The 16,380-nt window shown below is 41.3% G+C and overlaps 1 protein-coding gene across 5 annotated transcripts in view; it reads left to right on the top strand.

Annotated features, from left to right (window-relative positions):
• The window catches only part of LOC133349455 (voltage-dependent calcium channel subunit alpha-2/delta-2-like), a 151,368-nt gene that overhangs the window by 34,044 nt on the left and 100,944 nt on the right, over positions 1-16,380 (top strand). For all 5 annotated transcript variants that reach the window (XM_061562928.1, XM_061562924.1, XM_061562923.1 and 2 more), the window contains exon 4: positions 12,884-12,943. In XM_061562928.1, the coding sequence (XP_061418912.1) occupies positions 12,884-12,943 (60 nt within the window). The remainder of the gene's footprint in view (positions 1-12,883; positions 12,944-16,380) is intronic.

Below are 16,380 nucleotides of genomic sequence, written 5' to 3'. Positions count from 1 at the left end.
GTTTTTAGGACCACATGCCCAGCTCCACTTCTTAACAGAGGGAATTGTGCCTGATGATGTGACTTTCGCTCCAAATGACAAACCAAATATCGATACTTGCTGTGGAAAATTGTTAATAATTTAAATTATATGAATTAAATTAACTATTATAATTAAAATATATTTGAGTTATATTGTTTTGAGTCAGGATTCCTTAGATTGTATTTAGATTATCGGAGCTTCACACATTCTTTGTGTCTTTCAGTAAAGTCACGTAGATAGGTTAAAAACATCTGTTGCTTGTTATTTTCTTTTAATCGACGACGTTTCGATCGCAACACAAGCGACCGTCATCAGCTTCACACAGACGCGACTCAGGATATTGGTGACCTTGTGTCCTGAGTTTCTAAAGAACCCTGGCACTATATGGACAACAATGGCTTGAACACCTCTTCACTGTCATACACAGAACAGACATTATCCTGAAAATAATGGAAGCCAAAGTCATCGCCGTTCTGAAAGCCGGAAAGCCCCAAGATTCACGCTCCAGCTAGAAGCCAATATCCCTTTTATCCTCCACCTCCAAGCTGAAGAAACGTGCCTCGCTCCTCTCGTTAGCACGGTTGGTTACGTACGGTGCGAAAGAAGAAGTTAAACATTCCTGCCAGACTCTTCCCCCATGATCTACCCCTAAATGCGATCCAGATTTAGAACTGGCTGTAGTTTACATCATTAGATTAGTGCCGTCACCACCCTCATAGAAGCTGCTCTCCACTGTCCACATAAAACGAGCACAGCAACGATTGTTTTCATCTGCGTCATGGCCTGCTGCTGAAGATAAACAAAATCATCAAAACGCTGATCTGCTGCACACTTAATCGACACAACGCTCGGCAACCGTACTTTCGGGTATATACCTCGCTGGTAAACAGCCACAAGATAATTATAAACAACGGCCTCCCTCAAGGCATGGTACAAGCACCGTCACGATTTAACACATTGTGTATATAAGCGACCTGCCATGTACATCGCCTCACAGGTTCATGTATGCAGATGACACAGCCCTTGCAGCACAGGGCACAGACCTCGAGAACATTACCAACACTCAGCTGATTTTAATATTATCAGAGGTATATTTCTGTCGCTGGAGACTGCGACCAAATCCCCCCAACACCACCATAAGCACTTTCCACCTAGGCAACCATGTTGTAGCCCAGTGCACTACGACCCCCACTCCAAAATGTCTCGGGTTTATTATGGAAAGAAATCTGACCTTCAAGCCACACGTGATCTCTAGGAAAGACTTGGGGCGCATCAGCTGATGTCCTGCGAGCTCCCACCCTGTCACTGATCCAGCGTCGTCCCGGAGCTCATACACAAATCTGCTAGATGCACAAATCGACGAACGTGATGCGCATCGTAACTGGCACACTGAAACTGACACCAATTCCCTGGCTCCTTGTTCTGGTAAACATTTCGCCACCAAATAGCTGCTGAGACATGCAAACTACAAGAGAGTTGACACGTTTTCTTGTCAATGACAACCACCCACCCATCAACCGAGACTTCAACAATGTACCTCACCACAGTGGCACTAGGGTTGGTATCACCCAGTGCGGTAACTCGTGGTGTCACCCCCCATGGACCTCCTCCCGTACCAAACCATACAGAATCCTTAGTAATGTTTTTGGTACTGTTACTCGTAAATCGTAATTGCCGTTAATACTGAATGTAATGGCAATAGTAGTGACATAAACAACTAGCAAAATTCAAATGACACCTGTAAATTATAATATCATACGCACAGCCTAAATCTATTTACATAGTTTCATGTGGTTAAAGTGAAAATTTGGTAAGAAAACAAAATTCGAATTAAAAACGTTTAAAAACGACATCAAAATTGTTAATTTTAACATTAAACTTTATTGTTACATGAGATACATGAATGGATTAGGTTTGCATAATCAAAAATAACGTAGAAGTTGTAGACAAATGCATGTGGAAATATACCCGTAAATGAAATAATACCAAAAAAAATCAACAAGAACAAATACACAAGCATTTCAGCACTTAGTGAACACCTCGACTAAATCAGAACTTTTCATTGCTGGCCTTCAAAGCCGCAAACTTCTGAATCACTTCATCGAAATGCCTTTCACCAACTCACTTTAAATTGATAATATCGCAAGATCGCAAAACTTTGACTGTGACATGGTAGATCGCAAATAGTTCTTTATAAATTTCAGCTTTGAAAAGCTCCTCTCACATGAAGCCACAGACACACCGATCGTCAGAAATAATTGTAGGGTTAGTTAAAGGTTGGGAGAGATTCTACGAAGTTCCAGTCAGCTATGAATGTCAAAACGTCTAATGTTGCCCAATCTCTGGCTTCTTCCAGATCAATCTCTGCTGCTTTCAGGTGTCTTCTCAGCCTTGGTATTTCTATTAAAAGCTCACTCTAGGATACCTCATCATAGAAAGTGGTCAATTTTGGAATGGACACCTTTTACTCTTCTTCAGTGGCTTGAACAGCCTCAACCATGGCTGCTACATCCTTGATGGCTCTTGATCTGATCTGGAGTTCAGAATGAAAGCGATCAATGCACTCAAGCATCGCCCTCTTATTTTCTTCTTGCAGAGTGAGTCCAGCATCGCTTGCCTGCTCCCCTGCCATCCTCTTCTTGAACCTGCCTCTTCTCTCTATTGCAATTCCAGTATTCGTCTGATTTTAAAAGCGCCTGTTCAACTGCATGCTCCACTCGGTGACTGCGCTCCTCGTGCAGAAAAAGTCTTAGCGCCTCGAGCTTTGTCATCACCTTGTCGAGAAGTTAAGCGCTTAGTCTGCAGGTACTGCTGTGTAAGATTAGCTTCCTTAAGTACATCACACCAGAAGTACAGGTAGCACAGAAAAGTGAAATCACAGACAGCAGGCAAAAGACCTTGTGCTGCTGCTCTTGTGTCCAAACTTTCATAGTGGATCACAAAGAGCTTCAATCGCTGCCACAAACTTATCGAACTTTTCTTTCATTGGCTTAACTGCAGCATGATGAGCACTCCAGCGTGTTGTTGATAGCCTTTTCACTGACACTCCAGTATGGTCAATTAACACATCCCATCGTATGGGTGGAAGCAGCAAAGAAAGAAAACATTGTCTCAAGAATTCCAAAAAATGTCACACGACGCAGTTTCAGCAAAAGAGTGCTGACCACATAAGTTAAGCGAATAGTCCACACATCCATTAAAAATCGCTTTCTTGTTCTTTCCCTTAGGAATGGATTGTACACCTCCATGGATTCCAGCCAGAGTGGCAGCATTATCGTAACCAACCTTGAGCGCGGCACATCATTGTGTCCAGTCCATCACGTTCTAGTTCGTTTAAGAATGTCAGAACTGAGGTCAGCAGCTTTTTTTCCCCTTTAAAGGGAAACATACGAGAAATACTTATTTCACTTTCATTTTCCTCTTGTTGATTTTACATGTCTGATCACTTCGGACGTCTGGTCAGTATGTGATATGTCAGGTGTGCTGTCGAACATGATCCCAAAGTACTTCGCAGACTTTATGTCCATGACAAGCTTCTCCTTCACCTGATTTGCCAGGGCACTTATAAACTCAATCTGAGTTTTTGGTGCAAGATAAGAGACCGATACTCTAAGTTTACATGTGCCCTGCTTTAATGTTATTAGGTGCTCTTTCAGCCCTGGATCACATTTTGAAAGTAACTCAACCATCTCAAGAAAGTTCCCTTTATTCAATGAAGATTCATCTTGTGGCCACGGAATGGCAGATTCTGCTTGGCAAGAAATAATGTGATATCAAGCAATCTGTGCAACATGTCCCTCCATTTTTTCTTCTCCATTTCAATCAAAGCAATCGTTTTGGCGTCAATGGTTTTGTGCATCCTCAGTCCTGCTGCCAATGTTTTCCACTTTTCAGTGCTGTTCGGATGTTCCCATGGTTATGCACTTTCGGGCTTAGTTTCCACCACCTCTGAAACCCAGTCCCAAATTTGGATGTCGTATCTGTAGCACTAACGGCAAACACTCGGCAGCAAAAACAGTATACATTCTCGCTAACGAGTGAGTAAACCATCCATGACCACAGCATTTTCTCGCCAATTTGCCATCACCGTGTGAAACCGCTCTTATGAAAGTTGGCGCACATCTCCCTTCGCTTGTGCATCTTGCCTTTGCCGCAACACTGACTGGGGCATCTTTGTTCTGGAAATAAGCACTTCCCCCTTTTGACGATTTCAACCCGAAAATGATCTGGAACTGGTATCTCTCAGAAAGAAACATCACGTACAATTGCAAATATGTCTCCTTAACGTTACTCATCTCATTTACAGTATCATGGCTAGTCACTTTCAGCACTCTCTTCTGCTTAAAATTCTTCAATTTCCACTCCTTGCTCTTCTGTAGAATGCATGCCAGCATTAGAAGAATCAGCTTGAGCAATTGTAGACTGACGAGCAGTGTCTTTTGATGAACCCTGGCCATCATCCGGTCTTTTGACATATCGAAGCATGGATCCAGCGAGTGTTTTTAGCGATTTAATTCTTGCCTCTTTTGCTATCCTTTGATGTATGCACTCCATGTGGAATGGTTGAATATTCCTGCACGATAAAAAAGACAAATTAGCAATATAAAAAAAAGTATAATAAAATGTAAATGTATTGGATATATTAGTTATAGCAAATGTACATTTTAATGTGTCACTATTTTTCAAACCATAATTCAAACTTAAACCCTGAAAATTTCATTAAAATCAGATTTCTAGATTTGCAAGACAGTGATGTTTAAAAAAAAAGACGAAAAAAAGTATTGAAGATTTAAGTTATTGTATAAATATATATCAAGAAACATAGCATTTCCCCCCACTTCATGTTTTAGACTGTCAATTTCTCTATTTAGTTATCAAAGAGTTATATAATAAATAATTGTTCTACATGTAAGTTTATTATACATTTTAATCATAGAACAATGTGATATATATAGTTGTACATTTCTTAAATGTAATATTTCTTAGATTATAATATGAATACTAACAACAACAATTTTTGTAACATATGTCTACATTGAATTACAGCACTATTAGTGACAACATTATTAGTAACTGAGCAGAAGCCTTTTTTATTTTTCTCCTTCTTTTCCTTTAATTACTACTTCATTCTCAAAAAAGTTAGTGATATAGGTTCACAAATACTAATTACCACAATATTGTTGCTAAAACACAAGAAAATTTAACAAAATCAGCGACTATAAAAACACGAGCAGCGACGAACACAACATCGCGTGCTTGTGACGCGTGCAGACGAGACCACGTGACTCGAAGCGTCACTGTTGTTGGGTAACAACGACGGCTCTGACAGGAGCGTATTAGAAGGTTCAAAAGGTAAATTAGCATAGAGTTTTAGCCTTGTAGGTATATTGATTCAGCATATGTAAGCTGGGCTTACGAAAAAAAATTTTGTTAAAACTAACCACTGGGATGTTTTTTTTTATTTTAAAGATAGAATATATTTCTGCTGAAACACTGCACAAAAATTGTATTAACAGTAATTTTGGTGTCACCCCCTCTACTCTTAGGTTTTTTCGGTAAAGTCACGTAGGTAAAAAATAAAAATAGAATAAAAAATAATAAACGTAATAATAGAAATAAAATAATAAATCACGACGTTTCGGAGGCAACACAAGTCTCCGTCATCAGGTGGGACCGTCACAGCTAGATTTACTGTATCAAGTGAGGGAAAGATTCCAAGAGACACGTTCTTAAATACAAGTTAAGGGGGGGAGGGGGGGGGGAGCTTATCTGAGTGTGGTAGCCAATGAATGGAACGTATTGGGGGGGAGGCGGGGCTAAAAGGTGCACATGGGGCGAGAAGAGAGGTGCACATGGTGCTAGAAGACTTTACCGACAAAACCTAAGAGTATGAATCCTTGCAGTCACGAAAGCTTCAAATCTAGAGTCACCCCCTCTGATGGTGTCACCCGATGCGGTCCCCCACGCACCCCCGAGTGATGCCACTGCCTCACCACAGACTCAAGTCCCGATCTCCCTTCTGCTGGGATTACACCAGTCACCATCCTAGATTCTCACCCAAATCCAAACAGTGCACCTCCTGGCTTTGAAATTCTCGAAGACACTGGTGTTACCATCAACCACATCAGAACATCGTCAGGCTGATGCACACATCTCCTTCGTGAATGGATACTTCAAGACAAGCCATGCCAAACTGTGGGGCCACAAAGTAAACCAGCGTAGCCCTGCGCTCGCCAAACGAATGTGGAGGAACAGCAAAATCACAGAAACTATCCTCTGAAGCACTTCTCATCGTGGCTAGCGGACCTCGACAATGGCAGTGAGCTGCTGAACACATTGCTGCTTCCATCATACGCAAGGACAGAACCTGGTTCAGCACCCCACATGGTTCGGAGCTGGAAGTCACCCGTCTGCTGATGTGTGCCCGCTGGAGGGGCCGGAGCACGATTATGCACCCTTCCTCAACAACCTCGTCTGCACAACACCTCATCCATTCCCGTATCCACACTCGTCTGGACTACTGCAATTCTCTTACACTCGGTCTGCCCATTTACACTTTTGCCACCCCCCCCCCCCCTTCAACAAATCCCAAAACAACTCTGCTCAGATCATATACAACCATTCCCTACAGTTCCCATCGCTCGACCCTCCTTGTGCAACTGCATTGGCTCCAGTGGCGGCTCCTGCAAAATCTCTCAGGGGGGGCAAATGTCTGGATGATTGATAAGGATAAGGTCCACCCATGCAATGAATAAATTAACAGCTTAAGCATGTAAAGGCAACTTCACTTCTTTAATATTAATGAAAAATAAAGTGACTCTTACAATACATCTTGTTAGTTTATATACTCACTATTAAAACAAACCACTCAAGTTTATTTTATTAAAGATTCCACTAGGTAGCGATAAATTATATTGTTGGATGAAACGTACTTACGTATGATGACGTTAGCACGTATGATGACGTAAGCACGTTAGGGCTTGCCCTTCCGGAAGCCATAGATAATGCATTGGAGCGCCCCCGTTCGAAAAAAAACATCTTTGAATGTAAGTCTATGGGGCCACTCGGGGCGATTCTCAGCCGGAGTGAAATCGCCCCAAAAGAGGCGGTACTCCACAGAACGTGACATGACGCTGATTGGACTATATCCAGAGGCTGCAGTGACGGCTAGCGTGACTGTGGTTGAATGACATTGGTGGTGCGTCGCCCAATCGCCCTAATGAAGAAACCGCCCCTGATTGGCTCCCTGAGTCGATCGTGCCTGTTCAAATTCCTCACCCTGGTCTACAAATCTCTTCATGGTCTTACCCCACCATATCTTGCCATTCTTGTATATTTCCACGTCCCTTCTTTCCCTCTACGTTCTCAGTCTTTGCTGTCTCTCTCTCTCTGCTCCTCATTCAATCCATGCATCATCATTCACTGCCATCAATTTCACTTTCACCGAATTCACACATCACGGATTTGCACATTGCATCCTCTCGTCTATTTCATTCACGTCATCTCCACCATTACATTCACACGACGTGCTATTGTTAATTCCGTGGAAAGCGCCTTGTACAAGGCGCTATATAAATTATTTCAAGATAAGACCGAATGCTGTTGTCTTCTACACGCGACCAGTTGGCGATTTCTGTCACCCGTCACTAGGGGGCGCGATCTCGCGCTCAATGTATCTCGTGCACATGCCCTACACATCTGTTACACACTCGTGGCCAATAAAAAAAATTAAACCATCACTAAATCTTCAAAGGCTGATGTGCAACAGACGGTACGATGGGTTTTTTTCTGTTCAAGATAACTTTTGCGTATATAATGTTATCAGCAGTAGGTAAATATATATCCATAATACAGGTTTTTGTTGGGTTATATCGCGTAAATATAAATGTGTCGTTTAATCAGTCACCACCCGACAGAGTAGGGTTTGTCACGTAAACAGAACATGTCAATTCGTTACTAGTACAGCACACCGGTGTTTTGGAGAGCAAATCCACAAGATTGTAAATGTTGTGGATTTGCTCTCCAAAACACCGGTGTGCTGTACTAGTAACGAATTGGCATGTTCTGTTTACCTGACCAACCTTACTAATTGGCTGTGTCGGGTGGTGGCTGATTTAACGACACATTTATATTTTATGAGATATAACCCAAAAAAAACCTTTATTATGGATGATATTAGTCACAAAAGCCTATGTGTTAAACCAAATATCAATCGCCACAGTGCTACTTTTGGGCAGTAAATGAACTGCTGTGATACGCGTAAAATAACAGCATTAACAGAGCGCAGAGCAGCGAACTTAATGACCTTTCTATTGCCGTTGCTTTTTTTTGCGTTTGAAAGTAGAAAAATTCGTGATAAGGTGACTGTAAACATGGACAAAGTTTTTCAATGTCATACAATTATATGTTATGCTTCTTTTCCCAATGCTATCTTCTATTGCCACATTCAATTCCAAGTAAACCATGCCAATGGGTATCATACCCAAATATTCGCTTGCCTAAATGTCAAGGTTGGTGCGAAGTAGCCGATGATGATGATGGGGGAAACACATTTTTAAAGGTGGCTCGCTGCGTATGACCAGCGCGTTTTGTGTCCATTGCTTAAATGAAGTCATCGGGCTCAGCAATCACAAATGCTTGTATCGACAATAGAAAGTGCATCGCCCACTTAGAGCCACGCATGTTCAGGCTTTGTATTTCATGGTCGGTGGTAAAACACCGCCCCCCCCCCACCCCTTTTTTCGGGTGGTTTCCACTCCATCGTTCACTCTGTCATTTATTGGCAGTACACATCTGCAACGTGAATTTTGCATCGTGAGCTCGAAGTGAGTGTTGTGCAAATCATATCGCTTCATACAATAACACTGGCTGAAAGAACAAAAACGTATAATTGACAACGATTCAGGCAATGGCTCTTCTTCATGACAAAATTCAAGCTCGTGCACCACTGCCAGCGCAGCATCACCACGTGACTTGTTCATTTCACATTATTCACCTGTCACGTGATTGCTCTGGTTGGGGTTGGTGGATTGGCTAAAGAGGGGTGTTTTAATCCCCAGTAGACTCGTGACACTCGACACCATCATGCATTTGGGATTTAGATAGCATCTGCAACTGCATCTGATATATACCGGTATTGTTCAACGAGACCTGAAGTATGTGTAGAGATAATACCAACTGCTTACCCAGGGGAATCTGACATCCTGCATTTATATCGGTGTTTGGCCAGTCCCGTATCTGAGGAAAGCCGTACGCCTACAACACCTGGCATGCCCTGAAAATCAACCATCCAAGTACCAACCAGGCTTGGCTTTCCTCATCCAATGATAATGGAAGAATTAGGGAAATTTTGTTGAAGGCTAGAGGGTCGTGCGTGGGTCAGCGGCAACGGTTGTTGCCTCCCCGACTGCGTAGGCTTTCGCGGTTGTACCGCGTAGATTTTTTTAATGTCTTTTCAGGTTGTACCACCGTGTTGTTCGACTTGATGTACGACGTTTCGCTCCAAGTGTCGTGAGCTTTAGCACGCGGAGTGAAACGTCGAGCATCATGCTGAACGGTTCATTGTACAACCCGGGAAAAGAACGCAATTGTAGAGCTGTAACAGTTGCATATTTTACCCAGCAGAGTGGTTAAATGGCTTATCGTGGACTAAACTGAAACTAAGCTATTTTTAATTTTAGCAGGTAAGGCCCACTGAGCTAGATAGCTTTTTTTCAGAAGTGACCTGGCCACAAATGAGAGCTCAGCGAAGTGGCTTATCATGTGAACATTTACAGCAGCCAACCACTCGAAACGCACGTTTCTAAATGTGGAGGGGAAAACCGGAGGACCCAGAGAAAAATCCACATGACCATGGCGAGAACATGCAAATTCCAAATATACAGGCGTCAGGGTTGGGATTGAATCCTGTATAATAAACGAGGTAGTTAACATCTCGCCACCGTGGCGCCCCAAATTAATGTCGATATAACAAAATTAACAAAAACAGCAACAATGTACAACCCTGTTTTTCTCTGAAAAAGGAAATTAAACTGTAAAGTGCAGTTTGTTGTGATGATACTTTTACTGCCACCTGACAATAATATGTATTCTGTCCACAGTATTGTCTCTCTGAGCATCAAGTAAAATGCCTTTTAGGGAACTGTCCATATAACCTTTAAACTAATAGAATTCATAAAAGAAGATAATTAACTAAAAGCACTTAGACCTTTTTGTGCTACCATTGCAACAGCAGAGTAATGCTGCATGAAGCTTTTTAGGGTAATTAATGAAGCATTATTATAAACTCGCCTATTGCCCGTCCAAGGACAGGTGTATTGCAGTAAATCTGAAACTTGCAAGCTAAAAGCAGACCGCGACGTCATATTCATTGCATCCATTCGTGTGCAATTTGTAAGGGCGCCGTGACACAGACTTATTTCATTTAAGTGTTATAATTCCGTGACGTCCTTTTAACTTCTATATCTCAATATCATTACGGAGATCACGTGACGTGGGGGTTCTGCCTTTGTGGTGAGGGTTGTAAGTTGACGCTGAGGAGGGGGGAGGAGGCGACTCGCCACTCCATGCGGAGTGACGTCAGCCGCTCATGAATATTAATGATGAGGGGTCCATGTGGAGGACGTAACCTGTTCATGATTATTAATTAGGGGGGCTGGTCGACGTGGAGTGACGTCACACGCGGGACACACAGACATTATTGGGTAACTATCGTAGTAATTTCCATGGAATGTGGCAGTTTTTTTCCTCCTGATATTTACTAATGCAGCTCATTCACATAGAACAACAATGAATGATATGGGAAATGTAAATAAATAAAAATTTGATAGCAACCAAACAAATGTTGTGTATTCAGATTTATAATGTCATCACACACGAGGGCAACGTGGCATTTCATTTCAGAAAAAAAAAATTATCTTCAGAATGTCTCGACTTTCCAGTAACATACCATAAGTGCAACGTTTTTATAGTGTGCTGTGTTAGATCACAGTACACAGTCATATACACGATCAAAAGAGATTCTTCGCTTGTGTACAGCACATATATATATTCGGCGAGGCATTTTTTCGCGGCAATTTGTGGATCAGCTGCATAGGCAGGAACCGTGAATGTAATAATAAATATGCAATTACTCTGCCTAATGACGAACGTCATCGAGTGAGGAGGGAATGGCGAAACATAGGCAGATGGAGTCTCCAGCTTTAAACATAAATTGCTACCAGTGATTGCCTAGTACAAAGAGCGAGGGTTGGATTTAAAGACAAGAAAACGAAAGGGCGATCAAAGTAAATGGAAACAATCTCGAGACAAATGCGAGCTCCACCTCGATTACATTTTTTTTTTCTTGGGGTAGGTTAAAGAGGCCCCAAAAATAGATAAGCTGAAATTAATAGCCTTATTTAAATCGTTGCACCACACTTTCTCGCTTTCTTCCAAAACAGCAATGAATTTGGATTGGACTCGTGACGTTCTTTCTCTCACTGTCAGTGACACTGGTCTATGCCACGGAGCCGCCACAGAAGGCGTTCCTTGCAATTTAAAGTACCAAATAAAAATGTAGGTTTAAAACACGGCCTTCAAGGAACAATCTGCAATGTCTCGTTTTGCAGGGCAATTTTTTGTAAATTTGTTTTCGTGTTACTTCCGCTGTGTTGCTGAAACAAATGAAATGCCACCTTGAGCTCGACGGTTTGAAAACATTAAAGAATGAGAATAGGTTTCACCCTTTCTGGCAATAAAACAGGAGGTGTTAAGATGTTCAAATACCAAATAGATACGTTTTTTACAAGGAATCATGTCTGCATTAACCACACGTACTTGTGATGAACATGCAAACACACATGCTCTGATTATATATGTATGTTTTTTTTAAACTGGTTGGTGTATACCAGAGACAGCCTTCTTTATGGCCTAGTCTCACCAGTATCAGACCAGAGAACACCAGAAGACGAACAGTACAAAGACGATGCCACACGTATCAGATCATTTATAGCTCGGGGTGAGCAGCTATAGCATGGGACCGTTTTGCCAATATCAAAGTATGAAAAAAATAATAATAGGTGTTATCTTTTCTGGCAATAAAGCAGGCGTTAAGATGTTCAAACGCCAAATAGATACCTGTACTTCTTGGTTCTTTCGGTAAAGTCACGTAGAATGGAAATAATAAAATAATAAAATAAACCAACAAGATGAATCCCTGCAGTCACGAAAGCTTTAAATCGAAAGATACCTATACTCGTTGGTTCTTTCGATAAAGTCACGTAGGTGTAAATAAATATATATAAATACCCAACGAATATGGATTCTTGCAGTCACGAAAACTTCAAATCTAGAATAAATAGAAACCCTTTTTACTTCATTCCTTGCAAAAGGTTTCTATTTGGTGTTTGAATATCTTAACACCTTCCTGTATTATTGCCAGAAAGGATAAAACCTGTTCTTATTTTTGTAACGGTTTCAAAACTATATTCTGTCACAGTTCCTATGATCACTGTTTCATTGCTTTCATGGCTTTATTTTGGTGATTTCGAAAAGTGTATTGGTTTAGCCATGTTTGTTTGTTGTAGTACAGAGTTAGACTGATGGCCTAAATCTAAGTTGTCTTGTGGTTGTTGTTGTTTGACTTGCATCCCACTGGGATTTTTGCACACAGTGTTGGTGTACGGTGATTTTTTTTCTGCAATATTTTGCTGTCTTTTCTTGGATTTTCTGTTTGCACTCAGTCACATATTCACTTTAAGATGTTTTTTGTTTGTTGCGGTTGCACCCGATTCAAGAGCCGAATAGCTCACAGGGCTATACCTAATAAATTAACTTAAACTTGTGACGTGTCACACTGGTGGTCTCGTGTGTGCCTGGACAGAGGCTGGCCAGGACTGCAGAAGAACTTCAGAGAGCGCACCAGTGGAGCGACAACATCAAGGTGAGGGCTGGCGATGGGCTCAAACATCGCCACATCGAGCCACCACCACGGCTACCGTTCACTCCACAGCGCCTCCCTTTATTTTTACCTCTTTACCATTTTATTAACTAAAGAGCGGAATCAATATTTACAGATCTGCTAAAAGCATTGGATCTTGTCCACAATTGATTCATTCTGTGCACTGCGCTCTTTACACTGCAACGGACACTTTTTTTTCAGTGGCGTAATTGATGTTAGTGGCAACAAAGAGGGTTTGATGTGTTAGTGGCATGGCTGGTTCACGCTGGAGGTTTGTTCACAATTAATGGACTCGTTGATTTTATATAATTTTACCGCTATTATGTTGGAATATTTAACAAAATTATTGCCCTTTTCTCGTGGTCAATTAAAAATATTGCAGCTCAGGGAGCGATATTTAAGGGGATCTTCATATATTGGGGTGGATGTTAATGCAAGTGCGCTGATTCAATACTTATTTTCCGACCGAACTGACAAAATGTGAATCTGGAAATTATTTAACATTGCAGACATTAAATAGCGTAATGCTTTTAAATACATTTACATAAAAAAATAACTTAACACATTAAAAAATGTAACAGCACAAATGTTGTATGAGATGAACTGGTCGCACAGCTTATTCGGGCATTATAACTATTTACTTGTGTAAAGGTTTGTAAAATAATGAAAAAATTATAGTTTTGCATCACTGCAGCGATGTCTATGCTCAACTGGTTGTGCTGCATTATGTAGGCGTTACATTTGAATGCGATTTGTTGATCGTGAGGGTGACTTGCTCCCTTTTTGCGTGTTCTGAATTTCCAGCTCTGCATATAAAAATCGGAGTATCTGCTGTTGGGCATGGAAGAGAAAAAAAATATTCCCCACAGTGGAGTAGGTAGGAAGAGGACATGCTGCTAATGTAAATAGCATTTGACAAGTGAATTACGATCTGGCATCAGCACTGGCCACACACCATTAAATTGTTCATGCAGCAGCTGGAGAGCTTTGATAAAGAACAATGTATTTTATGCTTATGAGCAAATGACACTTTCTTGTTAATGAGAGAAGGGGAATTTGACGTGCAAATAAAGGCAGCATTAGAAAATTACCTTGTGTCCCGGATTTATGCATGGCTGGTCTGCGGAAAAGGTCTTCTGTCTCCCAAACAAACACACAAATGGGATCTCGTGTGGAGCTGTAAATTCCGTGCGTGTCACGTTTTGTTTGTGGAAAAGACAATTCAGGTTTTAGAGGGGCGTGTTTTCTCCAAAATCACCAGGCAGGAGCATGTCTTAATGCAAGTGCATTTAATCTATTGTGCTGCCCAACACTTTAATTCTGATTGTGTAGTAATTTGGTTTTTTTTTTAAGGTAAAGGTCTCAAGGTTGATTGTTCGTCACTCCCTCGTAGATGGAGCATTACTGCGGTGTGATCAAATTCCTTTTTACCTCCTTTTTGACGGTGGATGAAAATGGAAATTAAGTGCTTTATAGCGTGGGGGGGGGGGGGGGCGTGTTTATAATTGACTCTAGTGGGTAGATTAGCTGTGGCTGTGAGTGCGATCAGGTGTGCATAAGTGCATCCGCTGCAACCAGAAAAAAAGCTTTTTCATTAACTTATTAAATTAATCCAATTCCATGACAATTCGTGTCGGAAAAGTGGTTTGTCCAATGTGAAATTGAAGAACCATGATAGAATAAAATATATATGTTGAGTTCACTTGAAATGTCATGTTCTTAAAGGTCTAGATTTTATAGCGTGCCTTGTATTTCAATGTGTGATCCTGTAATACTCTTTGGCTCTTTTGGTAAAGTCACGTAGGTATAAAATTAAATTAAATAAACCACGTAACTTTACCGAAAGAACTAAAGAGTATGGAAGCCTGCAGTCACGAAAACTTCAAATCTAGATTGATCCTGTAATGTTAACACGACTTGTTGTTAGCCTTTAGATAGTCAACCAAGGGAACAGAGAATCAGAATGTGTATTTGTACTTGAAGAATCCAATGAGTTATTACACTCTTTTTCACAGATTTTAGGAAGCGTACTTCCAGCTAATTAAATATGCTTACCTATAACTGGAGCTGCGATGCTTATTTTAGACACTCTATCGAGCAACATTGCACATTCAGACCACTGGAGTTTTCATGCTTTATCTTTGCTATTTTTAGCACATTTTTCTTTCTTCCATGGATGCTGCCATGATGTAATGGTTAGTACTCTGAACTTAATACCCAGAGGTCACCAGTTAATTTTCCTGGGAATGGCAGTTGAAGCAAAAGACCAAGTTTCTTAAATCCCTCACCGCCTCTGTCGACCCAGCAGGAGAAATGGGTTCACCACGATCAGTCGATAGGCAGACGCAGAACCGGCCCTAGACCTTTGCAGGCCCTAAGCAAAATTTGGTTGGAGGCCCCTTTGATGTATGATTTTTTTCACCTACGAGCTAGCAGTGACTCTAGGGGGCCCTCTGCTGGCCACGGGGCCCTTTGCAATTGCAAGGGTCGCTTAGTGGCTGGGCCGGCTCTGAGCAGACGGCATAACGGTGGGGTCAATAATGACGACTCCCACCGCTTCCAAGGCATCTGGCCAGCGTGGAAGAGCAGGCCAAAATACACTCTAGAGGGAGCTGTTAGTGGAAGCCCTTCCATCAGCATTGGCGTGAGTGGGCAATTGCAGGGCTGCGCCTTAACCTTTATTGCCTCTTCTTTCCCCATGTCTCAGACAGCTCCTCATTGTGGTGAACGTTTTAAAACAAAAATGCTTAGTGAATGCACAGGTGGCACTTTTATTAACTGTGTTGATCAAATTAAATTATCCATTATTACTTTGTAAAACAATCTTATTCAGTAGCACGAGTATATAATGTGTGTTGTAGCACAACGACAACGTTCAACACACTTTATCAGGATGGGGGTTGGGGAGGGCGTGTTTGAGGGAAATTGCCATACTTATTCAGGCCGATCGTAGAATAAATTACATTTTAGTTATATTCTTGGTTCTTTCAGTAAAGTCACGTAGAAGTGGAAATAATAAAAGAATAAAAAATTTAAACAATAAAACATTTTATTTCATAAAAAATCTATTTTTATTAATTGTAATTGGATGTAAGTTAAGTGCGTGCGCAAGGGGGCTTGATGAGACTGTAAAGTGATCATGCTGCGATTCCCTATCAAGAATCTCTGCAGAGTAATAGAATCCGGTAAAAGTTTAGTTTGAAATTAGCGTGTTCTAATGTGTTCTTCAACGTTACTAATGTCCCTCTGCTATGTCCGATTGACTTTGATGCGATGCATTAACAACTAAAAGTTTTCAGTTTTTGCCAAAGTGTGTTATACGACAAAGAATTTGTCTTCGCGGTTTCAAAGTTCCTGTGGAGGGATTAATTTTTGTTCCCAGATATCGAGTTAACCCAGCAATAAACCACAATGCAGCC

Source organism: Lethenteron reissneri, chromosome 30 (genome assembly GCF_015708825.2).
Source record: "Lethenteron reissneri isolate LAM-NWPU_2019-01 chromosome 30, ASM1570882v1, whole genome shotgun sequence".
NCBI lineage: Eukaryota > Metazoa > Chordata > Hyperoartia > Petromyzontiformes > Petromyzontidae > Lethenteron > Lethenteron reissneri.
The sequence above is the reverse complement of the archived record's forward strand: the minus strand, read 5'-3'. Positions and strand labels throughout refer to the sequence as shown.